This window comes from Thermobia domestica, chromosome 17 (assembly GCF_964235325.1).
Source record: "Thermobia domestica chromosome 17, izTheDome1.hap1.1, whole genome shotgun sequence".
Taxonomy (NCBI): Eukaryota; Metazoa; Arthropoda; class Insecta; order Zygentoma; family Lepismatidae; genus Thermobia; species Thermobia domestica.
Window position 1 is genome coordinate 123,828,467 of NC_137470.1, and position 27,732 is coordinate 123,856,198.

Below are 27,732 nucleotides of genomic sequence, written 5' to 3' on the forward strand. Positions count from 1 at the left end.
TCCGGCGATACAGCATTTAACCCTTAATTTGGAACACAAATATACAAGCAATGAAAACATCGGGATATTATCTATAACGTCTTTAATAACGTACAAATACATTATTCAACATGTAAGGTAATTTGATTCCATATATAGTGTTTGTACTATCTTCGTTTATATGTATACCCACCTACCCTGACACACGCCCTTGCTACCGATCGGGCCACTCCTCTGTGCTCCTACCGTAACTCGCTTAGATAGCACTTATGCTTTTAGTGACCATCTAGCACAAGATAGTCACTGAAAGCATGAAAGAACTACTAGTCTTTTGCGCAATAGTTCTTATCGTATACATACACTGAAGCTCCTCAAAAATGAATCTGTACAAAGGAATGCAAATAAAAAAAAAAAAAAAGTTTCTTGAGAATAAGCATGGACATATAACAGGTCTTTAAAGACATTTATTATTTTGCTCTATTAGCTATAGATGTGAGTTTCTCATGCTGATTGGGAAGATTAACCGAATAACCACCTAGGGGAGTAAACGATAATTATGCCAACCTTTGTCTCCTTGTATAATAGCTAGGTAATGCATGCAGGACACTTCGAATTTCTTAATGTCTAATAAGTTGCAGCGAAGAATATTAAAAAATAGTTGAAATTATGTGATGTATATTAGAAGAATTGGGTTTGTATGTGCGAGGATTTATGGAGAATCAGGATCAGACCGTACATAATACACTCATGTGAAAACTTGCATGATTTATTGCACTCAAAGAATGGTGAATCAGCCATATACTATTTGAATGTGGAATTGCAAATGGATACAGTCCGAAAACACTGGAAGAAAATGCACAGAATGGGCAACAGAGACGAAAATGCATGGGCATGGGAAAATTCGGAAATAGACAAATGTGGTTTTCGAGGGCGCCCCACACTGCAACACATGCACCGCAGCGTGATTGCATGCTCAGAATGAGATTATCAAGAAGTGGCTGGGGTATGTTTTGCCATTCTTGTACAAGTTCCTCCCGAAGCTCAGGAATGGATCTTGGAGCCATTTGACGACGTGTAATTCGTCTGCCAAGCATGTTCGATGGGGTTAAAGTCCGGTGAGCAATTGCGTTCAATTGAATCGACTGATATTCTGGTGCTCAAGGTACTCATCCACTACGGCAGCGCGATGGAGACGTGCGTTATCATCCATTAGAATGAAATCAGGACCCACTGCAACCCGAAAGAGACGAACGTATTGGTCCAAGATGTCATCCCGATACATTGCAGCAGTGACGGTACCCCGTGGGAAGACATGCAGAGGTGTACGGAACCCCAGGATGATCCTACCCCATACCATAATTCCGCCGCCCCTGTACTGGCCTACAGCAGTCATGTTAGCTAGAAGGAACCGCGTTCCTAGTTCTCTCCAGATGAACACACGTCGAGAATCACTGGTGAGACTGAACCTCGATTCATCTGTGAACAGGACATGACGCCATTGTTCCGGGGTCTATGCGTGATGTTCTCTGGACCAATTCAACCGAGCTCTTCTTTGCTGTGGGGTCAATGGAACACACCTTGCTGGTTTTCTGGCATACAAGTGACCCTCAGCTAACCGTCTGTACACTGTAAATCTTGACACTGACGTCCCTGTAGCAGCTGCAAGATCCCTAGAGAGATCTGACGCGGTGCCGTTTCTGTTGCGCCTGACACTTAGATGTAAGTAACGGTCTTTCTGGTCACTGGTGCTCCTTGGACGACCTCTGCCGAACCTCCGAGAGACGTTTTCACCCCTTTGGAATCGTCGCCAGATCCTCGAGATGACATTTTGTGGGACACCCAATTCACGAGACGCGTCCATCTGGTTCTGACTCCTCTCGTGTCGTCCGATGATTCTTCCAAGCATAACATCATCAATATGGCCTCTTTGCGCCATTCTCCTACACGTTCACTGGCACTATGTCAAGTAATGCAGCTTTTGACTCAAGTCTCTAACGTCTCGAACACAAGTGCTTGCGTGTTGAAACAGCGCTCATCACCAACCATCGTTCAATGGGTGTATACGGCATCACCACGCGGCAACATCGGGAGTTACGCGTGTCAAGCAATCAGGTATGTGTAATAGAATAAATTATACGCATTTACCATACTCTCCAATACTGTTTTCTATGTATTTTCACATTATTCTTAAGTTTTGCACATAAGTGTATTTATTATAATACTATGTTTATTATTATTATTTCTTAAGTGGTTAGTTCCTTTTGACTTGTAGTCTTTGGTTCTATTCGACGTATTGTCGGGTTCTCATTGCCCATAAATTTCCTCTTTTATTTACGTACTTATTGTGTGATACATTCATATTATTTGGTAATATATAATCTAAACTGTGGCCTCAAAATTTTAATTATTTCGCTAGAAAATCCACTTTATACAACGTCAAACTGTTCATCGCTGGACACTAGGAATTAAAATTAACCTTTCGATATATTCATTTGTTATATATATATATTCTTATGGTATGTGTGTTTAATTTTGTTGAATTTATATGTTAAATAAATTGCTGAATATTCGAAAGGGCATGTATAATTCCATTTCCGGGTTGTAACGACCCTTTCCTCCTAGTCACGCCACACGAATCCAAGTCGAGAGTCTTAACTAAAAAAAAAATAATTATAATTCAACAATCGATTTAAATTCGAGTAGCAAACCCGAAAGAAGGGTCTCGGCCGAACAGACACATAAACCCAAAGCAGCAGCACCAGACGGGACGGATTCATATTCCTTGTGAATATGTTAATGCCTTTACAGCGTAATTTTGACTCGTTTATACGTGCATATTACATTCACTATTGATGAATGATTTCCATTGAGATTCTATATCGAGTACTTAAGAGAAAAATTTTCCAAAGAGAATTTACTTCTGAAGATAAAGTGTGTAATTTTTTGAACATCTTAAAGATTAGCAATTGTGGTATTAAAATATTACGTGATTATCAAATATTAATTTCAAGTTTGTACAGTCACGGTCAATACAAATAGGACTAGGTTCAATTTTAGTAAAAAGTATTGCAATTTGAATAAGAATTTGATTCGAAAGAATTTAAAAAGATTAATTGTGATATTTCTTGATGTCGCCAGTTAATAATTATTGTACAGTCGGTGACAAAAGTTATTGAATGATAGATTTTTTAGTTAATATTGAACTTTCGCTTAATATTTACGAGAGAAATTATTTGAATAGTATATTTGAATGGAAAGCAGATTGTCGAGACTGATTAGCTTCAGATTTATTATTATTGTTATTAAATTTTCAATTACTTTGGATAAACTCATTTCTCGACTTTGTATTATTCAAGCGAATTTAGATTCGAATTGAGATACCGAGATTATTGTTAGTTAGTGCAATTAAATTGATAGTCTATTCATTTGAATCAAATTATAATTATATATTTATTTTGAATTGGATCTCTTACGTATTACTACGCGGTATATATTTATATTTACATATATATTTTTTTTTAAAATTTTACTTTTGTTGTTATTATTGCTTTGTGCATTTATATTAATCTAACGTATTAGTATATATGCACAACCAACGCTTTGAAATAAAATTTGTTATTGAAAATTTGAAATCTGGTTGTTCCATTATTTATGATTATCTATATATCCTATTTATTTGTGTTCGCCATTAACATATTCACAAGGAATATCAATCCGTCCCGTCTGGTGCAGCTGCTTTGGGTTTATGTGTCTGTTCGGCCGAGACCCTTCTTTCGGGTTTGCTACTCGAATTTAAATCGATTGTTGAATTATAATATTTTTTTTTTTTTTTTTTTTTTAGTTAAGACTCTCGATTTGGATTCGTGTGGCGTGACTAGGAGGAAAGGGTCGTTACATTGCAACAAGAGAGTATCTTCAATCAAAGAAAAAAAAAGGTCTCTCGTATAAAAAAAAAAAAAATAGTATTAGTAATATATCTAGTCCTTTTTATAACAGTAAACAGAGAATTAATTTCCAAATATTTGATAGTAAATTTTCAATTTCTATTCCCTTTAAATTTATGCTTCTCTTATGTGAAAAGTTTTGCGGTTTAATAGAAATAATTGAAAATAATTGTGATTTCTTGTCTCTTCCTAATATTGAAATTTCGCAGCTAGTTTTTGGTCGATTCGATTTTCATTCGTGTAGTGTAGTAGTAGTCTTAGACTTAGCTTATATTTATGTTAATATTAAGTAACATTTATTATATATTACTTGTATTGTGTTTATGCATATTGAATTTCAGTACAATGGAGAATTTTAGAGACCATACAGTTATTGATATTCCAGATTCCGAATATTTAACGTTGGATGCCACGGGGCATGTCGATTTAGATAGAACTTTAGAATTTGGTTCTGTTAACATGGAATTAACTCCTCCTACACAGGGTAGTTTATATATACGTCAAATACCATCGCCTTTTGTTAATTTGTCTAATCGATCCACCCAATCATCGAATGGTACTTTTGGTTTCAGCCGCATGGTTAATGCTACTAGTTTAGATGGTTCTAGAATGGAACAGAGACAAGTGTCCTTTGCTGAACCGATGTTAAATGTAAATAATTCCATACCTTCCGAGAATAATCCTGTAGGTGATGAGCGGTTGCGTCATCGATACTTGAATTTAGGAAACTATTATAAAAGAGCTTCTTGTATTAGAAATTCAACTCCTCGAGTGGGTGGTAATATTTTTGTAGGGAATGCCAACTTCCGGTCAGAGGATAGAAACACCGAATCCTGTAGATCTAATGTTGTTTTTACAAACCCAAGTTCTCATGTAGAGTCTAATCGCTTTGATTTTGATATTGAGCATAAGCTAATGGTCAAATATACTCATATGCAATCATTAAGTTATTTAGAAAATAGGTTACGAGACATTAAGAATGTTAATGGCAAAAACAGTATTCAGGTTTTTGAAATGCTATTCAAGTTGGAAGAAATATTAATGGATAGCAGTTATTCCTTAGGAATGCTACTTTCTGTCTTGATACCTAAATGCGAAGCCGAAGTATTAAAAGTAGTAACTTCAGCACTAAATGAAAACATGAGTTGGGTAAATTTTAAGCAAAATATTTTGATGAAATTTGTAACTCCCATTACTATTCATTCACTAATAGGAGAACGTGTTTATAGAAAACAACGAATAACCGAATTTGTAAATGATTATGTGAAATCAATTATGGTTTCCATGTCTGTATTGAACATGAGTATAGAGGAAGGGGACTTGGTCAAAACCATTTTATGCGGAATGAATCCAAGTATTAGGTTCAAAATGTTGAATTATTATGTGCCTTCGAATAGGTGGGAATTGTTAGATATTTCAGAGAAATTTGTTTCAAGATATAGAGAACAAATAGAATACAATAGATATTGTGGGGTTAACAAAGGCAAACCAAATATGGTATTATCAAATAATAGTTCGATGACCCGCGATATTAAGATGAAAGATAATAGTGTTAAATCAAATCATAATGTAAAACTGAATTCAATGAATGAAATATCTGGTAGTTCGATTTCTTCAGGGTTTCGGGTTTGCTACTCGAATTTAAATCGATTGTTGAATTGTAATTATTATTTTTTTTTTTTTTAGTTAAGACTCTCGATTTGGATTCGTGTGGCGTGACTAGGAGGAAAGGGTCGTTAAAGGGTCTCTAGCAATAAGTAACTCCAGATACGTATCTAACGACTATGTCCTCTCGTGCAGTTTGCACCAAATGAGTGACACTGCCGTTACAGGTGCAGCATTACATCAAAAGAATATCGACATATAATTCCCATTCTTATTCTATTCCCTTACTCCTACTTCCTAAGTGTTTTAAATCACGCAGAAAATAAACTAGCTACCCTAACTCTGCCGAGCCGAACCATTTGCTGTGCTATTTAAATGATATAAAACCTACATTTCCAACACACACTATGTAAACGAAAGACTTGGACTTCCAACTTAAATAAAATTAAACATTTCCATTTGGCCTATTCATGTCCATTAGTAAAATCCACTTACAATTTGCAAATCTTGTAAGTGGTAGCAATTTTTATCTACCCTAAAACAACTAACAATCTTACCTCTAGCCTGCTGTGAAGTTCATCTGGACCCAAGATCTCAGTAACTTCTCCACACCCTGGTGGATACACAATATTGACGGTATCTGCAAGATCTCCAGACATCTTGGATACCCTAGAAACAATAATATAAAATAAAGACATAAGTATAAATAAGCAGTAATAATAATAAAACGACTATAATTATAATGTACGATTAACATTGTCATATCAAACGTCCATAGAAACACTGATACAAGCACGTTGATAGGCTAAGGTCGAAGTCAAACTGATTCGCAGAACCCGGTTAATGACAGTTCAAGGTAAACTAGTTACCAACCACGGTGGGCAGTAAATTACTAAAAATAGGCTACCAAAAAGGCTACTCTTCAATAAGTCAGTTATTGAAGAAGCTATTAAAAAAAAAATAATAATAATAAGTGAAATAAATTACTTTCAACATGGATTAAAAGTTACTGGCATTGACGCTATTACACATCTTTTTTCCCTTCTCTACTCTCCATCAACAAGCTGTTCGATGCCTGAAAGCTAAATCCCTCTACTTAATATTTTTATTACATCTATATACTTTAGAACATCATATTTACTGCCTATTACCCCACTCATTTAGGTAATCACTGCTCATTAGCATATATTATTATTGGACAAAATATTATCCCAAAATCCACTGGTTGAAGAAACCGATTCTTCGCATGACAACTCGTGATTTTGCGCAGTGAAATCTAAAAATCTTGTTAAGGAATGAGGGAAGTACGGGTCATCACACTGAATTTTTTCGGTCCAATTTCTTAATTAATTCATAAATTATGCTATACTGTAGACCTATTATTCCAACATTTATTTATAAAACGTAAGTTATTATGTAAGTTTTTTTTTATGAACTCCGTCAAAACAAAATAAATCACTAAAAAAGAAAAATAAGAAACAGAAACTCGTCTTTACAGTGAAGTACTTTTCTGGGACTGAATAATAAAATCACTATATATCTTGAATATGTATTATTATTTTATAATCAACTATATTTCGTCTTTCTACTACTATGCAGATATCGTCAGGCTGGCTTTTTAGAATTCCACTGAACTACTATTTACATCCTAATGACTTATTTACTGTATTTGCACCATAGTATACTTCTATTTTTAGTGACATCAAATGAGTAGTAAAAACGCTGTAATTATCGAATTTTCAACCAGAAATATTAATACACTAAAAAAAAAAAAAAAAAAAAAATCAGGCAATAGTAGCTACCTTTGCATTTTCCACTAGTATCCAATGTGCTACCACTAAAACTACAAGTAGTTCATTGAAATTCTAAGAAACCATCCTGAATATATCCCTAACGAATAGTAAGAGAATATGAAATATATAGCTAAATATAAAACTACACATTTAAGGTAAATAATAGATTTATTCTTCAATTTCATGTTTATAATGAATGAACTACTTATTCACAAAACTAATAAAATCATCAACTCCTTACGATGATATTCAGATATTCACGAAAGTATTTAAATTGTTCTAGGAAACTTTTTAAGATAAATCAAATTTTTAAAATGATATCCCACGAAATAAGCAAGCCAAGACTAAAATATTCTTATCCAGTTTAAAATTGCGAATCTGTGATTTTGCGAAGTTTTCTCTTTAAAAGACGTTAAACTTCAAATAAATAAATAAATAAATAGACACAAGGTAAGTAAAAAAGTTCCTGTCACTTCTGACCTCCCATTAATCATGCACTCACAGAGAGGAAACAAAGTGACGCACATGTCTGCCAAGGAATCGGGAGTTATTCTGAGCATCGACCTTCAGCAATATAGGCAAATACAGCAGTCATAGCTCGTCCAGTATCAAAGAAAAATGCAGGTATCAAAGCAGTCTATTCGCGTGTTTGTTGTATGACTTTAAAGTCGACCTGTCAGCTGCCACATCAAGTCACCGCATATGATAGGCACTTGGGGAGAATTCCGTGAACGAATGCACCACCAATCATTGGTTCCAGACATTTCATTCAGGAGATGTGAGTCTTTCGGATGAACCTTGTAGTGGACGACCACATGTATTAGATGACGAGACACTGAAAGGTAGTCATCGAGGAGGACACTGGTCTAACGTGTGATGAACTTGCAGAAAAGTTCCATGCTTCCGCTCAAATATTCAGTCTGCACCTGTATGGGATAGGGAAATCATACACGTGAAGGAAGTGGGTTTCCTACGTCGGCAGCCAACAAGGAACAGTGAGTGACAACCTGTTTGCTCTTTCTCACTCGGCAGCTCAACATATCCGTCTTCAATCACTTGCTCACTGGTAACGAAAAGTAAGTCCTCTATGACACTTTTAAGTGTACCAGGTATTGGTTATCGCCGTGTGACCCAGATCCTCACTCCTCAAGACTACCTGTGCACCCACGAAAGTTTATGCTTTCGGTATTGCGGAATTGTCTGCAAGTGTTGCTCCTTCCACCTGGTCGGACCATCACTGCTGACCTCTACTCTCAGCAGTTGCAAACAGTGCACCGTGCATTGCGGAAAGAGTCGACATCGGTGAATCACAAGGGTGTGCTGTTCCTGCAAATCAATGCCAAGCTACATGTAGCAGAGAGGACCCAGGAGACTCTTCAGTAACTTGGCTAGGAGACACCATCCACCATATTCACCGCAGCTTGCGCCAACAGATTACCACCTGTTTCATTCCCTCGACAACCACCTCTGTGGGAGATTCTGCGGAACGCATTCACAGACTTCTTAGAATCCAAGATCGCCGAGTTTTATCACCAGGGTATTGTGCAGCTGCAGGAATGTTGGCAAAAGGTGTTGGATGCTGATGGAGGTAACATCGAAACCTAAAGGTACGTACCGTTAACTGTATTCCTCTAGAACGGAAGAACTTTTCTGGTTACGTTGAGGTTTATACATACAAACATGAATGAAATTAAAATAATCATTATGGAAGTTACCATGAAAGTAAAATAATTTTCTTACACACATACATTATTTATATGAAAAACATTCCGTATTGGGATTTAATTTACCCCATTCATCTCCACTATCTTTACGTTATTTTGGTCCCCCAGAATCGTGAAGCTCTATAGAATATTTATACCGTACTGTGCCAAAATCGAACACTTTTTATACAAAGTTCTCTTTTATATCCCATGATTATGCTCCAAGATTGAGAGAGACGGTGATGACAAAAATTAATGATATTGGAGTAAAAAAAAGTGAAAGGAAAGAGAACTCCGAGAAATCTGTCTACAACATTAACCATTTGGCTCTAGCTGGAACCTAGTTCTCCATCTGCACAACGTAAGCGTCCTAATGAAATGTGAAACAGCATCAGCTGCTGGGCGAAAGAGATGAAAAAAGTATATGTCGTTCTACAGTTTATTTACACAAAAGTTGGGGTTCAACTTCTCATCATTTTTCTAAAGAATCACCTCCCTTGTCAATGCACTTCGTCCAGCTTCACAAACTGCCTACTCCTTCCAAAGAGGTTTCCGGTTGGTACCGAAGTTGCTTTTTCACTTCTTTCTGCACGCCTAAGTCTGTGATTAAAGGAGTTACATTTAGAAGTCTATAAAAGGTCTCCCCCTAAAGTTCACTGAAAATACCAATAAATAAAGAGAAACACATGTTGAGCTTTTTAACAAAGAAAAAAAACTTTACATTAATGGTAGTTTGACCAATGTAATTCATTCCAGTCGTGTCTGAAACGACGAAAAATAAATAAATAAAATTTGTTGATTCATGGCGAAGACAAATACGTTAAAATTAACTTGTAAACTGCTTTTAAACGTTTATAAATTAGTGGAACACATACTAGAAATAAATGGCATGCACCTAGGTAAACCATTAAAGTTTTATCAAAAGCAGAATACCATACACTAATAATTAAAAATGAGAATTTGAAGATAAAGCTGTACTACCATTATATTATAATATAGATTCAAATGTTATGCTTCTTCCTCATGATCATTCAGTAGCCTTATACGAAAATCAATAGCAAAGCGTAAAGAAGTCAGTTTAAACTAAATCGAGATATGATAGCCCTATTATAAATTCTCAGGAAAAAATAAAGAAAGGTTTAAAAAATTTATATATATTTTACTAACCTTTTATGAATTAAGTCAAACATTCAGGACTGTAAGATACAGATAGTGATCAGAAAAATGGAAACACCTGTAGTTGGCAACACGTCAGATGTATGGGTTGGCAGTTGGTGGTGTGTTAGGTCGCTGGTGGAGGTGTGTTAGGTCGGTCTCCATACTACGTCAGGCGCAGTGGAACAGCAGTGTCCAGTGGCTGCAACAGACGGAGGTAGTGTAAAATAGGAGACCTCTCAGATTTTCAAAGAGGGCAAACTGTTGGTGCTCGGTTATGTGGAGTGAGTGTGACGGCAGTGGCTATTGTGTTAGGTGTGTTGCGTGGGACAGTGTCGAAGGTGATGACGGCCTATACAACATACGGGAAAACCACATCGGGGAAGTGGAACAGTGGGCGGAAGAAAATCATGAGTGACATGGTCACGCCGGGTATTAAAGTGCATTTTCACGCAGAACCGTCGTGCCACTGCGGAGCAAGTGACGGAGGAACTCAATCAGCACCTCCCCCACCCTGTTTCGACAATCACAGTCCGCCGCGAATTACATGACATGAACTTACGGGGTCGTGTTGCACGGGCCAAACCGCTCATAACGCTTTCGCACGCCGCAAATGGTGGCGCGACCGTTGAGGACTGGAAACGTGTGATATGGTCGGATGAGTCATCCTTCACCCTATTTCCAACCACGGGCCGTGTTTATGTGGAGAACACCCAAAGAAGCTTATGATCTGCAGTGTCTCCGCCCAACTGTGAAACATGGCGGCGGATCGGTGATGCTGTGGGCCGCCATATCATGGTTTTCATTGGGTCCTGTGGTCACACTTAGCGGACGAATCACTGCCAACGATTATGTCGCAATTTTAGGAGACCACTTGCATCCTATGGTCCGGATGTTGTTCCCGGACAATGACGCCATCTTCCAGGATGATAATGCACCCATTTACACAGCTGGCGTTGTTGCAGCGTGGTTTGAGGAACATCGGAATGAAGTTCAACACCTCCCCTGGCCCGCCCAATCCCCACATCTCAACATAATTGAACATCTATGGTCCGTCTTGGAAACACGACTCCGGCGACGATTTCCACCTCCATCCTCTCTCTCAGAACTGGCCGATGCCCTGCACGAGGAATGGTGTAAAATTCCACTTGCTACCATTCACGACCTCTATGCCTCCATCCCACGTCGCATCAAGGCTGTTCTGAAGGCGAAAGGTGGCCCGACACCATATTAATCTGGTAAGTTGCAATTTTGTTCAGGTGTTTCCATTTTTCTGATCACCATCTGTATGTTCTGTGGTAGCGTTGAAAGATTTAAATCAAATGTATTCGTTATAATTAAATTAAAACAGAAACAAATTAAAACTATGCTTCTGACCATTCTGGGATACTAATCGAATGTAAGTCATATTTGCATCTTAATCCGTATGGAACGACCTTAATAAAATTAAGCATCTTAATCCGTATGATGGACTGATCATAATGAAGTTAAAGTTTATCGGTTTTTTTTTTTTTTATTACCAGTTAATGGGCCAATAATTTTGACAATTTACTGATTTAACCATATCATACTCTACTCTTGAGGCTTGACTTGAAAAGAAAGTTTCAATCCATTTAACATTCAATTCTCACAAATTTAGTTCAGAATTGTACATATCGTGGTAATACATATAATAAATTTTTACTGTAACGGGAAAATTTACATTAGAGATGACCAGAACTATCCGGAATCCGACGGAAATTTCACTTTCCGGATTTCGGAAAAAATCCGAAATTCGAAAAAAAAAACGAAATTTAGAAAAAATTCAGCAATTCAGAAAAATTCCGGAGTTGGGCATCCCTAATTTTATTTTTATTTATTTATTGAACAAATTTCCAGATACAGCATAATTGTGCCATTTTACACAGGGAAATGTCAACAAGCGGGAAAAAAAGAAAAAGAATTAAAAAATAAACAACAACAATAACATCAATAATATTAACAAAGAGTGCACAAATAATATTATGTAGCCAGCATGCGTTTTATTTCTCTTTCAAACACCGGGCAGCTCGAAAAAATGTCCACCTCACCCGTTAGATTATTATAACAGTTGTTTACTCGGTGAAAAAGAGACCTCTGTATAATTGTCAACCTAAGGCGTGCAAGATGGAATAGGTGGGTATTCCGGGTTTTGCGGGAAGGGACATGTAAGGGTAGTTGTTGAATTAGGGCTTCTGATCTTAGGTTCCCATTTACAATCTTATGAAAAAACTTCAAATCAAGAATTATTTCTGCGTACTTCCGGCGTCTGGATATTAATATATCGCAAAATTTCCTCCTTAGGTAATATTCGAAGTGCGGGAACACGAAAACGTACTATTGCAATAAAGAAATTGAGAACTGACTCTAGGCTAGAGGGGTGTGTAGGCGCGGCCACGGCCCATTTGGGAGAGCAGTACTCGATCCTGGATGCCGGTATATATATCTAACGAGCTAAACCGTTTGAAATAAATTTTTGAACATTGTTCGTAACTATACCTCAAACTATTTTTTATTATATCACTTTAATTAAAATATATATCCTAACGACGGAGAATCAAAACGTATGCCAAAAATAGTATCTGAGAGCCTCTTAAGTTAGGAAAATGAAACTTGGTACATACACTTCTCATTAAAAATAACTGAATATGTGTCCCAGCGTTTTCAAAAATTCCGCTTCTAAAAAGGAAAGGATAAATTTCCATATTTGTTTCCTCCAAGGCGATGTTGTACAGTCCGCAGCAAAAAACCTGCAACATGAGCATGTAAGCTTATTGTGAAACGACGAAGTCTTTTGTTCCAAAATAAATGTGCAGGGGAGGACGCCGAGGTTTGCCCTGGCGTGATTCGTGTCACTTAGACGTTATGTTGATCCCCTGCGCTTGTTAGGCGTAGTTTCACCATAAACTTACATGCTCATGTTGCAGGATTTTTGCTGCGGACTGTACATCCAAATCGACGTTTACTGCTTCATCGTCACGGGAAAACGACTGAGGCATTTGAAATGTATTTTTGAACATAGCACCTGGATCGAGTCAAATCTTATCACGTCACTTTCATTAAAGTGAGTACCCTAAAGGGCTGGAAGAGGTTCTTTATTATTATTCCAAAATTTCAAGGAATTTGACAAAGCTAGACATCCATTCCATTAAAAGTCCAAACTTTAGAACCATACGGAACATGCAACAGGAATTTTGTAAAATAAAGAAAGTACTTCAGCCACAGAAAGAATCATAACTTCTGGTCCAACACAAACAAAACTTCAAAAACCGGTAGAAGCTAGTGAGTTGATATTGTTTACTCAAAGATTGAAATTGGTGTAATTTTAATAAAATTAATAAAAATGATGAGCGGAAACACTAATTCCGAGGATTGCGTCTGAATGACTTTTACTGCAGGGCTTCGGCCAGTGAAGCTGTGGCCACGTTCACCAGGATTAAGTTACTTAACAGGAAGATCGAATCACTTTGTAAACGTATTTTCGTTTTTAGTGCAAGAGTTCATTGTTAAAAACAAACCTTTGGCGAATTATGTTGTGATCTAATCTGTTAAGCATGGATTCATCCACAATGTAGCCATTAACCATTATATACAAAGAGAAGTGAAATGAAATTATTATCTAAAGGCAGTATTCATTCATGATAAGCAACTACAGTAATGTCCTAGAGCAGCGTTTCCCAACCTTTTTCAACTTGCGGCACACTACGGGTGTAACTTGAATTCTCGCGGCACACTCATAGATATTATTATTATTAGTAGTAGTAGTATTAGTATTATTATTATTTGCAAATATAAAATATCATGGTTTTTTTTTTGGGGGGGGGGATTACTTATCTCCTTCTCACAGAGATGGAAGCTCGATCACTGGTTTACCCCTAGGCTTATTCATTATGCTTATTTTTTATTCTAATTTTAAAATAGAAACCAATTGCAATGAAATATAGGACACAGATTTTTAAAAATACGCTTTCTTTTTCACAAACTATTCAACCTTTCACTAAGAACGAAGATCACTAATAACGAACGAACAAACAAATGTCTTGTACTTTTAACTTTGCTGTTTTAACCAAAACCGGTGCATATTATTGCAATCACACAGCTTGCGATGCGTCGAAGTCAAAACACAGCTGTTGAACAAAGTGTTGTTCTGTCATTCTCGTGCGAATGAGTTTTCTACGAACGTTCACTTGACGCGTACAAGTGTTTCCATTTCTCGTTGTTAGTATGACTCTCAATTGAAGCGTAACATAGCAGCTAACCGTAGAAATGTGTACGAGCCGAAATAGTGTCTGCTACACAGTAATAGACGTAGAATAATATATTACAATTACAGTAATTTTCTCTATGGTAGAAATTCATAGTAATGTGAAATACAAAAATATACATTTTTCCTATGTCTTGTAATTTGGTTGCTATGGAATTAATAATTTTCTTCCGATTTCCTCGCGGCACACCAGTTGGGAAACGCTGTCCTAGAGTTAAGGGATGCATACATTTCTGAAACTTACATAAGTAACGTCCTACATTAATTCAGAAGCATTTATTCCGTTAAGACGCACCAGTAATGATCAGAAGTAACTCGTCAAGAGTTACAATCGCTTGCTGAAGGCATTACCAGCTTTGGCTGATGGGTTATAAAGGGTTACGTTAAGTTTTGTTCACGGTACTATCCTATTTTCCGAGGTCACATATACATTCATAAAATATTACCTTCTCTTAGCAAAAAAATGCACACTTACTGCCTTAGAAAATGCTCCTTAAGGTAAGTAATGCATTTCTGGATGCAGACTGACCTTAGGACGGCTGAGTAGAAACCCTACCCAAAAATCCTAGGCGCCCGCTAAAAAGAAATATCTAATCGATTCAGGGCAGTAGCGCAAAATTTGCAGCAGAGACGGAAGAGCCGTAGCGACGGATGCATCCGTAGGAAGCAGGGGCGTCGGTGGATATATGCATAAACGCGGATAGTTGTGAAACACCTCATACAACATAAGGGCACATGCCTGGCGACAGTTCTATGATCACTTTGTACACTCTCATTGCAAAGCACTGCATATGTCTTCCTTATGGAGTAAAATACAGTACTGTTTCCACTGACAATAGAGCACGCTCGAGAAATGTTGCCCTTGTTGACACTTTTTCGCAGTAACATTTCACATCATTAATTCTTATATTACAACTGCAAACGTGGCTTTCCTTACTCTTCCTTACCTAAATCCATTTTCTACACTTCCAACATGGCGTCCTTACCTTCATTAATCCGTGTCTTTTGTACAATTCAGCAAAGTTTCCTCGATGTCAGTATTTAACACCACAAAACTAACACTGCTGAGTCACAGCATTCGCCACTTTCTCAATATACTCCCTCCACATTGGGATAGCCTTCCTCCGTTACGTTCGCCATAGCAAAATAGATCGGCCTTCACTATCACTATTATTCATAGATAAACACTACTCTCTACCCTTTTCTCATTCCATCAAACTCTACAATAACCATACTCACCAATTCTTCCCGGTAAAATTTGCAAGTTTTCAGTTATCGCGGTAGGGCTTAACGAAACTTAACCTTTTGGAACACCAACGTAGACATATAAGCAATGGAAACACATTGTGATCTTAGCTCTAACGTCCACAATAACTTACTAGTACATAATTCAAGGCGTAAGATAAGTGATCCTACGTACCATAGTGATTTTCTGTCATCCTCGTTTACATGTATGCCCACCATCACTGACGCGCATGTGTCCTCCCCTTCTCTACTCGACGAGATACCATTCGTGTTTTTTTTAGTGGCTAACTGGCACAAGTTGCCAAGTGTATTCTGCACAAAACGCTTCCTATAGCATACGTACACACGTTGTAGTTCTTTGCATAACGCTCAAGCCTTTTTGAAGCGAATCTACACAAAGGAATGCTAATTCGTCCCAAAAATGATTGTTTAAGGTACAAACTGCCGATTTAGTGAAAAAGTGTGTACATACATAATAAATTTAAGTATGGATCCCGATCGTAAATCTGCACAATTTTCATATTAGTGTCTACAGGTTTCTCACAGCGTTAGTGTTAAATTTTCACTTCTACCAAAAAATAAATAAACTCGCAGTACAAATTTTTCGGGCTGATCTTTCGCAGATGAAAGGCTTGGACAAGACCCACAATAACCTGTTTTTTATTACCAATTTCTTATTATTTTAATATAACTTACATAGAATTAATGGAATTTCATTTCCATCGTTCACTTACAACTGTTAGTAACAAATATTTCCTAATTTCATGCTTTCCTTCCTCTCCATTGGACACATATTCATCTGTGTTACATCACTGTCTCCGGATCATGCAAAATTCCGAAACACATGCGAAAATACTTCTTTCCAGCACAAGATTACCTACTTTAACGAATATATAAATTTCACTTAGCAGTACATGCACTCTTACTACCTTAGAAAGTGTCGCCTGAAGCAGGAGTTGCATTAATAAGTAAAGGCTGACTTTAGAAGGGCTGAATACAACTACAGTGTGTGCATACATAGCACAGAAAACACAAACCAACTTGTGCTAGGTGGCCACTAAAAACACGAATGCTATCTAACCGTGTCACGGTAGGTGAGCAGCAGGGGAGCCAGAGCGACAGCGATGGGGTGTGTCCCTAGGGAGCAAGTGCGTCAGCGACGATGGTTATATGCATACACGAGGATAATGTGAAAACACTTTATATTCTACAAAACAAGTGCCCTGCGTGTTGCGCAGCATTGCACACTTCTATAAACACTTTGAGCACTGTCTTTACATAACACTTAACTTGATGTCTTCCCCAAGGAATATTAAGTGATAAAGAATACATTTTTCATCTTGTTCTTCTACGTTATTATGCATGAAAGAGGTAAGATCCCAACATATTTTCGTAGATTTATGTCCCACAAAATGGGACAGCACCCCCCCCCCATTTCACATTTGGTCCACAAAATAGTTTCCATTCTAAATTTCTACTTTCCCTCCAGTACTGCAGCATACACATTCTAAGTGAGTTAATAAGACAGCCGGTTTGAAACACTGCCATATGAAGCTCCATTGCCTGTTTAATATCGCATCAATATGCAGACTCATATAGTCCACAATTTAACTTGTTTTTCTTTCTAAGTAATCACCATACACTGATAAACTTTATTACTTTTTTTCTCCCATGCTGATATTTCGTCTTATTTCGTTTGTTTCTCTGTAAATTTTGTATTTCGAGGCTGTCATCTGCGGCAGTTAACCCAATTTTCACATAAACAACCAAATTAATAAGAATTTTCATTCTATGAAACCTTGCACTCTAAGTGCAAAATGTATTTTTCAGCATCTTCAGTAATGGTAGGCACGTTTGCACTTCATACTTGAACAACTTTTCTAAACGTCCCCTAACTGAACGTACAGTACTGAAAAGGAATGGCATTTAGTACCTTCCGGAAATTCATCGACGGCTCCGAAGCCAGTACCGTGACATACAGCAAGCCGTTGTAACCTATCTCGTTATGCTTATACTCGCCGTCGCTGACGCGCCTGCTTCCTTTCGCTAAAGCCAGGGTTTCCCTATTGCACTCCAGCCCTGATTCGGCTAGGCAGCATTCGTGGACACCTAACAAGTTGGTTCGTGTTTTATGCACGGTAGTTTTTATGTCATATGTCCACACACTAATTACACTCATCACAGAAATAATAAACAATGATCACTATAAAGTGAACCAGTCACTACAAAGTTATTTGGGTAGAAACTAAATAATACCCCTGAAAAGAAAGCAATATATCACATTTTTGGGTGATGTTACACTAAGGAACAAATTCTCAACTATAACCTTACATCGAGAATAAAAGATATCTACGCATCAGATTGAATCGCTAATCCTTCACCCTTACGGAATCTCTTGCTTTTCCCCCTTCATAACTAATTCTTTACTTTTATGTCTTACTTCTTGTACAAAATGAGAAAGTTACACTCTTATTTATCATAATGCTACAACGAACTGAAATTTAATATATGGTAACAAAGTGCAATAGAAATTGTATATTATACTTACAGCATGATTTAACCCTGTGTAACAATCTCAAACCGCTGATACGCAATAAGTTTTAAACAATGTAGCCAGGGCATCATGATCATAGTGACAGTCAAGCAACAGAAATATCACTTATAACTTCCTTCAAGTTGATACGAGTAACTTTGCTATTTTATATTGTATATTTAAATCAATATACAGAAAGAAACTGTACACACAATAATTCACCATACATTACTAAATATTAGTTCTAGATAGAAAAACTAATATGTGTTTGCTCGGTTGGTGCATGCGAAAGCATAATGCAAGCATACATACATATAAAGAAATTGAAAATCAATCTACGTGACGACAGATACGTTGTTTTGCAAAAAGCAAACAAATATATATAATCGAATAAATAAACTCATAATGTCTTCAGAGGCTGTATTCCATTGCCGCAAAAAAGTAACAACGATATACATAATGTCTTATGCAATGGCGTAACCAAAGGTAGATATTTTTGGGTTTTAAACTCCTTCCCTTCAACAATATATTATGGAAAAATAAACCGTCCAAATTTGAGAATAGCGCGTCAAAAAATAAATAAATAAATAAATAAAAATAAAAAAAATAAAAAAAACTTCACTTTTCTGCTCTAAATGATATGGCCTTAGACATTCTACACCCTTATTTTCTGGCGTGTCTAAAAATTACGTACAGATTGATAATATGCGTACAAACTGATGTGACCCTTTGCAGGTATAATTATGCGCCTGGATAAATGCCATGAAGGTTATTCTGGAAAATCCATTAGGCAGTGTAGAAATAAATAACTAAATAGGTTCCTCACACATTACGTTTTTTTTTTTAATTCATAGATGTTACCCGTAAAATTTTAAATATAATGGCACCCAGATCCTTAACCTGCATTCGCCCAGGCATACAAGTTTACTCTGAATAGCATAAAGGAAACAACGCCAGGTACGCTATATAATAAAGTCTACAAAACATGCAATATAAGCGTTCACTTTTTATCATTGTTGCTGCTACGATTAAATATTTTGTACATTCTTATTCTGCCAGTATTCGGGACACCCTAACATGACTTACAAGAAGGGTGAAAGTATTGTCTAGACGAGGTTTCCACAATTAACTTTATATCATGACACCCCATTTATCACATCTTCTAGCCCTCGACCCCCACAAAGACTGATCCAGGGCAGCCTCTTGGGGAAGCCGGTGCAAGGTTCTCCGTTTTGTCACCTACTAAGCTTTTGCAGCTTTAGCGTCTCTACCGTTCGGGGACAAGCGCGAACAGTCATTTGGCCCCGCTGGATCCGCCTATGGCCCCCCACAATTAATTTGTGGTTTGTAATAAGCTTATTGATTATGTCTATCGCGTACAGTTGTATATTTCAATATGTAGTTTTTGTTGTATTTGTATTTTTCTTGCATTTCAGCTGTAGTTTATCGTCAGTTTTATTCCTCTTTTATTTAATTTGCTTTTTAAACAATATTCCGTTTGTTTATATTCCTTGCGATAATTGACAATAAATGTGGAAACTCACAAAAATATGTCTTTCAAAATAGGAAATTTTAAATAGCCTTTCAAAATTTCTTTTCGCTACTTTATCATATTTACTTTTTATTTGACTTCCGTTCGCGAACCCCAGGTTAAGAAACCCCTAGGGATAGAACCCGGGAAGTCTGGTTGGTAAGCAGATATAGTACCGATTATGACATTAATTAAAACTAAAACAAAAGTGGAAATGTTAAAACAGGAATCACAGGGATTATCGTATATGTCCATAGAAAACTGAATATCCCCTTCCCCTTTAAGGGTAGAGCTACATCAATCACAAAGAATTATGCTGTGGATGTCTCGCATCCCGGCAACATATTGCGCGTTTTTTGGACTTCCCAACCCAACTAGAGAAAACATCAAACACTAAACCACAAAATGTGCCGTTCAATTGTTTTGTATGAGAGTGGAAGAACTTCAGATTGTGATGTAGCTTTAATCACTGCATGTAACATAGAAATTTAATCAAATACTGTTAATTTCAAAATCTGTTCTCTAACTTTCCAATAAAGACTTCACATTATCATAAATCACCTTTCAAATTGCTTGTTTCTACCCAGGAATTTTACTAAAACACAATAGAGAAATTAGTGGCTTCTGGCGTGCATACAATAAAACATCTAACTTCTTCTTAACATTTAATAACCCTATCTTCCAATATCAATGTAGGATGGAAAACCTCTGGAATATGATTTTAGAACATGTTTATTGTGAGTGTCATATATCCCATATCAAAAAGTAAAAGTGCACAAATGAATTAACTTTCATGTAGGATTTTACAGAACTACAGTCAATTACTAATTAAATATGAATAGAACAAATCTATTAGGCAGGAAGGCAGAAAAAAAATACCTGGGCAACCTAAGGATGAATGACGTATGGCCAGTACATTGTGAGGGCAAAACCATAATTTTCATAGCGGAAATAATAAATAAGGACACCCTGTTCACATACCTGTTTGTCCAGCCCTATAGGCCTTGTTGAAATACTTTCATATAAGAATAGAGTTATCAAGAACTTTTAACGTAAATTATTAAGTACATATTCATATTGTCAATTTACAATAGCTACCTGGACTATTTTTATTCTCTATTAATTCCACTGTACAAATTCACAGAAAATTAATTTCATCCGAGAGCTTTTCATTATTATTATCAAAAGTACTTCTTCTTTTTCCTACATATTCTTCTGAACCAGTATTTCCTTTCTTTTCTCTTTCGTTTTCTGGACGCAGCAACTTCCGAAGTCATAGTTCAAAACAAAAACAATATAACTAAGTTTAATTTTGCTTAAGCAAATACTTCGTTCAAATTTTCCTCCAAAACAATACTATTCAAGTGCAAAGAAATATACCGTGAAATTTGTACAATCACTTCGATTCAGACGCTTCACTAAGTTCTTGACACTATTATGTTTTAAAATAAACTATATCGAATTCAAAATAACGTATTTATAATATAAATCGCGCTGTTAACTTTCACTTGCAAAATAGTGTTTATAAAACTTTATTCCCCCGTATCAACAGTTCACCACTTGCCAGCGGTGTTCATTATTGTTACCGGCAGATGGCAGAGGAATTAGTTTTATCTAGTTGACGACGCAACTGCGGTGTATAAATGACATTTGCGGCTTTATTTTGAAGAAACAAATTAAATTAAATTATTATTATTACTAAGAATTATTATTTGGTTAACAATTTCCCAATATGGTGCTAAATAGTAATTAAGGTAAAATTCTCTTTCACTTTTGCACTTTTAAAAAGCTTTTATAAACATGAATTGTGTATGTCACATTACTTTTTCTTTTAACAAGTACATGCCACGAAAAAAAGAAAACAAAACATGCCTTACACAAAAGACTTGCGCATGGAGTAGATTCTGGGGGTCCGGATACCCTGCGAAATCCCGACTTTTCTATAATTTAGTCTAATCTTAGGGGTAGTTTTACAAATTTTAATTTAATTTATGCTCATATTAAATTTGGAGCAGCGTTGCCAACCTCGGAGAACAAAATTATCGATTTTCGTCCTTAAAATTATCGTATATTACAAAAAATTATCGTATATTCGTTATAGGCGTGATAATTGTATAAACAAGTATAATACTACTAGTAATAGCAATAATATATAATAAGCTTTTATAGTAATCTTCAGTTTCGAACTCCATATCGGTGTCACTATCCTTATCATACTTAATTACGCAAGGTAATTACACGATACGTAATTTCACTTGCCACAGAACGATTCTAACTTCTTTGTTTTTCACATCCAAACAAAGGCCCTAACATTTACGTGAGCGAATAATAGAGCCATCTATCATGAACAAACAATATTGCTACCTCCACGTAAATGTGATGGATGCAGGAATGCAGGGTTACCAATTCTCAAATCGTTATTGATTTATTTTTGGCGAGAATGACTGTTAAAATGTGTGTTTTATAATCCTTTAATGCGCACCTACAATTTATTTGTACATTCAAAAACTGCTAAAAAGTTTACGTTCTAAAATTATCGTATATTCACCTATTATCGCAAGGACATTATCGTATATCGTACTAAGGCTTAAATTATCGTATACACGATAAATTATCGTATGGTTGGTAACCCTGATTTGGAGCCTCTTAAAATAATGCCTGCATACGTTCCTGCCTTACACCATACAAAATAAAGTAAAACAAACAATACCACAAATTTTATTACGAAGAGACATGACTGTCTGTGAAAAACTGAAGAAGGAAATATTCATAGGGTGAATGTGCCAGTACTCAGCCTCCTAACTCAAATTTTAAGTTTGAATGTTATTTTTGATTTTAATTTTGAACAGAATGAGACTTCTTCATGATAAATCTATTAATTATTTAGTCTAGTTTATAATAAAAGGAGTGTTTTTAATGTCATTTTTAGGGTTTTAACAATATTTATAAATTTCCTTAAAATGCCGAAAAATACCAGTACTCAGTCGCTACATTCTAGAACTCAGCCATTAACAAGCCTAAAGTCAGCCAACAAAATTCGAAACTAATGATAAAAACAAATGTAATATCATGCAGCTTTCCTTTTATTTTGCTACAGGACACTACAAACATAACAGATTACATTATAATTATCTAACAAAAAAAAAAAAAAACATTATTTATTTTTCGGAAAAACAGGAACAAAATTGTATTGAGCGGACCCTTCGTAAAAATATAAGCAACCATGAAGCCAAAACATTTCAAATAGAACTAAAGTTGTTAGATCATAGCCAAATTTCATGACCAGTATATCACAATATAATTTGATCACTCTAGTTAAAAGTTAGAAAACGCAAAAAGAAAAATAAACACAAAAATATGAAATAAAATTGAATTATGTCTTCATAAAAATTCTACAAAGTTAGGAATATTTCACATAGAACTAGAGTGGAAAGTATGTCACAGCCATCAGTTTATCACCATTATTCTTTGAACGCCTTTATAAAGTTAGAAAACGCAAATAAAATATTTACTTCTCACAAATAATAATAATAAAATTGTATTAGTTGTCTCTTCACAAAAATTCCACGAAGTTGAAATTTTCTTCTTTGCTCTTTCTTTATTTTTTTCTTGTTTCTTTCTTTCTTTTCTTTCTTTCCTTTTTTGTTTTGGCTTCGATTGCTTTTTCCGTTCTAAGATCTTGGCTATCATGATTTTTCTCTCCATTCATCTGACGATATGGCACTTGGTTATTTATTTTTCTTCGTTTCATCTTTAAAGTCTTCGCAATTGGTCCTGGCCAAAAAAAAAAATCAAATTTGGTGAGACTTGTCTACTGTTATTTGAACTCTTTTCGGGAGCTTTATCTATATATTTCGGGAGCTGTGTTCTCAATATTAACGTTGGCGCTTTGAACTTGAAGTAATGTATCATCTTGCAATACATCGTACCATCTTCCATTACATTATGGACCAATATTTCATTACGATCTGCTTGACAAGGAAATAGAGAAGGAATCTGAGAGATGAGCAGAGTTGAGATTTGGTGCTGCTTTCCTTTGATGTTATTAACAGTTGATAAATTCCCCATTCTTTCAATAGAATTATGAGTCGAAGCTTCCTCCTCGATATCACTTAACACTGTTTCAACATCTACACCTTTCTCTTCCAGTTTTTCTCTCACATATGAAATCATTGACTGAGCTGATTGAAAGTGTTGTGAATTAATGTCAGCGGATACACTGTAATCTTTTTCCAAACGTCTTTTCACTAAGCTATTTTTAACGCATTTAGAGTAGTCTACAGCATTTGCGTTGAAAGGGCACAAGCCGCATTTCCTGAAACCATTTCTAATTGAATCGAAGAGAGAAGAACGGTTTACTACCGTTGACAAGAGTGAAGAGAAGTGAGATTTTGTTACACACTTATTTATGTTTTTGGGTTGGCTTTGTCAGTCATGAACTGTCTTCTTCCATTCTATCTTGAGGGGTTTGAAGACACTAACATCTGCTGGCTGAAGAATGTGTATTGTATTAGGTGGTAAGGCATATAGAATTATTCCGTTTTCGATGCAAAACACATTAAGTTCCATAGTTGGTGTGTGCAATGCCATTCAGCAAATAAAATTATTGGTCTTTTAACGTTATTTTTTCCAGCCATTTGTGTATATCATTTACAATATACTCATAAAAAGAATCACTCCTCATCTAGGCTTTTTTCTGATCTTCCCCAAAACCAGACCTTTGGCATACTTTCTATGATGTCACGCGGTGGTCTAACATACGGGAAAATAACCATTAGAAATACAGTTTCGCCATTTGCAGAGAAAGCTAGAAGAACAGTGATTGTTTCTTTGTCAATTGAACGTCGGACTTCATAAACATTTTTCAAACTTTTCGATGCGATAAGTTTGCCAGTTTTGGGACAAAGGCTAAAACTAGTTTCATTAAAGATTCGGGTGAGATCTTGAAGAATATCGGATGCGTTAATGCTTTGGAGGTACTCTTCAAGTTCTTTAAACCACTTCCGAATAAATTTTCGGTGACTGTTGCTCTTGCCTTCGGGAACTCTGCAAACTAATTCTGTGTTTCCTCCTAAGAACAATATATACCATTTCTCTCCTAGATAGCTCTCTTTGAAAGGTTTCTTTCTATTGTCACTTTTTACAATATTGTATACTGTATTCAATATATCTATGTTATTTTGCCCAAACCCAACTTTGGCTATTTCAGTAATTCACTGAACTAGCTTATTTTCTTCTGGTAGTGTTAACACTGGATCTTGTCCCATTTTCCTTTTCTTTTCATGTACTCTTGCATTGTGTTGCGGCGAGAAACATTGAATCTGTTAGCTTCACGTATAGTCATTCCATTTTCTACAGCCCTCAGTGCACTGTAGGGAGACTCTTCTAAGTACTGGTGAATTGACCACCGTTTTCATTTCTGAACTTCCATTTTCCTTTCTTTTTCATTCATTTATATTTACTTACATGAAATGAGTAAGTGGAAACGTGATTTTAGCAAATTTGGATGTTGATATTTAAAATTGCAGTAAAATTACCAACAGGGCTGACTTTTGGCTTTCGAAGCACCAGTACTCGGCCTTGGCATTTTTACCGGGGCTGACTACTGGAAAAACAAAGATTTCTGAGTCATGCTGTATATTATTAACAGAAGGGAAGTGAATACTTGGTCTGGGCATGTGATGGACGAAACTGCACACATATGCGATAATTCCAGTGCTCAGACCCGGGGGCTGACTATTAGAAAATCACTAATTTTTTAATTACAGTACTCGCTCCCCCCTATACAAACGAAATGCTCAAAATCTACAAAAATATTTTTTCTGTTTTCATTTCCTTAATATTTACAAATTAAAAAATACACAGAATATTTATTATTTTTACATTAGATAACAAATACACACTTGTAACAAAAAGTATCGTCTGTTATTTTTTACGTAGCAGATCCACGCATTACAACATAGCGTCTTCTTTGTCCACCTATTGCTGCGACACTATGTGTTATTTCGGTGTGACATGTGATCGACTGTGTACAGGATGAATGCCTAAAAGCTAAGCTTCATGTTGATAAAGGTCAAAACGTAACGTTTTCTTATTTTTGTTTCGACAATGCGTAAGAGGCTGACTACCGGTGAGGGACTGACTAGTGGCACATTCACCCTATCTTACGAAGCTGCTTAGGAGGTGATATTATTACTTTACCAATAGTCAATTTACGAATGGGCAATGGTCCACTGTTGCAATTTTTTGGAGCAACATTTTTCCTCGAGTCTTTTTTTTTTTTTTATCAAAGCAAGCCAATTGTAATTTTATTAACAAACAAAAAGGTATATATTATATAATTGCATTTATTTCATTTTACACTTCACTTAAATATTCATTATTCATTTCATTGTCTCAAATTTTGTACATCGGTCTTTAAAGATATTAGGGTGTAGCATTTGTTTTAATGGCCGTAATGGCATTAAAATATTGAATACAGCCCTGACTACAGAGGATGCCTAACCAACAAATACATTGAAATAAAATGAAAATAAAATTTCTAATGTAGCGTCCCGCGATTAAGATCTTTAGGCTAAACGAGACGGATGATTAGTGAAAATAAATTATTATGAAAGTATTAGTGGGAGAAAAATGCTAATGTGGGAGGAAAAAGGAAGTATTCCGAGAAAATCCACGTCGGAAATACCTTAAAATCTGTCTCCCGTGCAGTAATGATTTCAGATGTATTCCAGAATGATTTTCGGTACACGGGTGGCTACAAGTAGTAGCAGTAGTAGGCCCCCCGTTATATCTAGTCGAGTCAGCAAAAATTTTTGTGACGTCATAGGTCAAAGGTCAATGACCTTGGCCCGGGGTCAATGACCTAGGGGTACATAGGACCACCCCCTCTAAATTATGGCAGGGGTACCATGGCCCACCCCCTAAATTTTGGCAGGGGTACATAGGACCACCCCCCTTAAATTTTGGAAATTGCCAAATCTAAAAATTTGGTATGGTAGCCTAGGACCATAGTATGTACCTCTATCCGTAATGGGTGTCTATGTCGTTCCCTTTCATGGATAAAAAATTGCCAAAAAGTCAAATTTCGGGGGTTTTTGACCTAATTTATCCCCTTTGATGAGGTGTTATTACCCTATATGGTTATATGGGCGTATACAGGGGTCTATTCCCTTTCATAAGACATGGGTATATTAATGCACCCCTTGAAAAATTTGGGAGGGGTACCTTGGCCCACCCCTTAAATTTTGGAAATTGACCAATTTAAACATTGGGTATTATAGTACAGGACCCTAATATGTATTATGATAAATTTGGGTGGTCCACCTTGTTCCCTTCTAGGGGTACAAAATTGCCAAAATATAAACGTAAGCAATACGTAGTACCACGTGTTTGGTTTTGGTCGATTTTATCCCCTTTGATGACGTGTTATTATCCTATATAGTTATATGGTCATGTATAGGGGTCCATTACCTTTCATAAGATATGGGTATATTTGTGCACTCCTTTAAAAATTTGGGAGGGGTACTTTGGCCCACCCCTTAAATTTTGGAAATTGCTCATTTTATATATTTGGTATTATAGTACTGGACCCTAACATGTATTATAATAAATTTGGGTGGTCCACTTCGTTCCCTTCTAGGGGTACAAAATTGCCAAAATATAAACGTAAGCAATACGTAGTACCACGTATTTGGTTTTTGGTCGATTTTATCCCCTTTGATGACGTGTTATTATCCTATATAGTTATATGGTCATGTATAGGGGTCCATTACCTTTCATAAGATATGGGTATATTTGTGCACTCCTTTAAAAATTTGGGAGGGGTACTTTGGCCCACCCCTTAAATTTTGGAAATTGACCAATTTAAACATTGGGTATTATAGTACAGGACCCTAATATGTATTATGATAAATTTGGGTGGTCCACCTCGTTCCCTTCTAGGGGTACAAAATTGCCAAA

The 27,732-nt window shown here is 36.2% G+C and overlaps 1 protein-coding gene across 7 annotated transcripts in view; it reads right to left on the reverse strand.

Moving 5' to 3' along the window:
- LOC145674318 (sister chromatid cohesion protein PDS5 homolog B-B-like) overlaps window positions 1-21,362 on the reverse strand; it is a 271,993-nt gene extending 250,631 nt beyond the window's left edge. For 5 of the 7 annotated variants that reach the window (XM_081744217.1, XM_081744216.1, XM_081744212.1 and 2 more), the window contains exons 1-2: window positions 18,255-18,287; window positions 6,086-6,197 (exon numbers count right to left, since the gene is read on the reverse strand). In XM_081744217.1, coding sequence (XP_081600343.1) covers window positions 6,086-6,197; window positions 18,255-18,259 — 117 coding nt within the window. In that variant the 5' untranslated portion in view covers window positions 18,260-18,287. Of the gene's footprint in view, window positions 1-6,085; window positions 6,198-18,254; window positions 18,288-20,751 lie in introns of those variants that run through there. The other 2 variants (XM_081744213.1, XM_081744214.1) reach the window with 2 other exon arrangements.
- Between the last annotated feature and the right edge of the window lie 6,370 nt (window positions 21,363-27,732).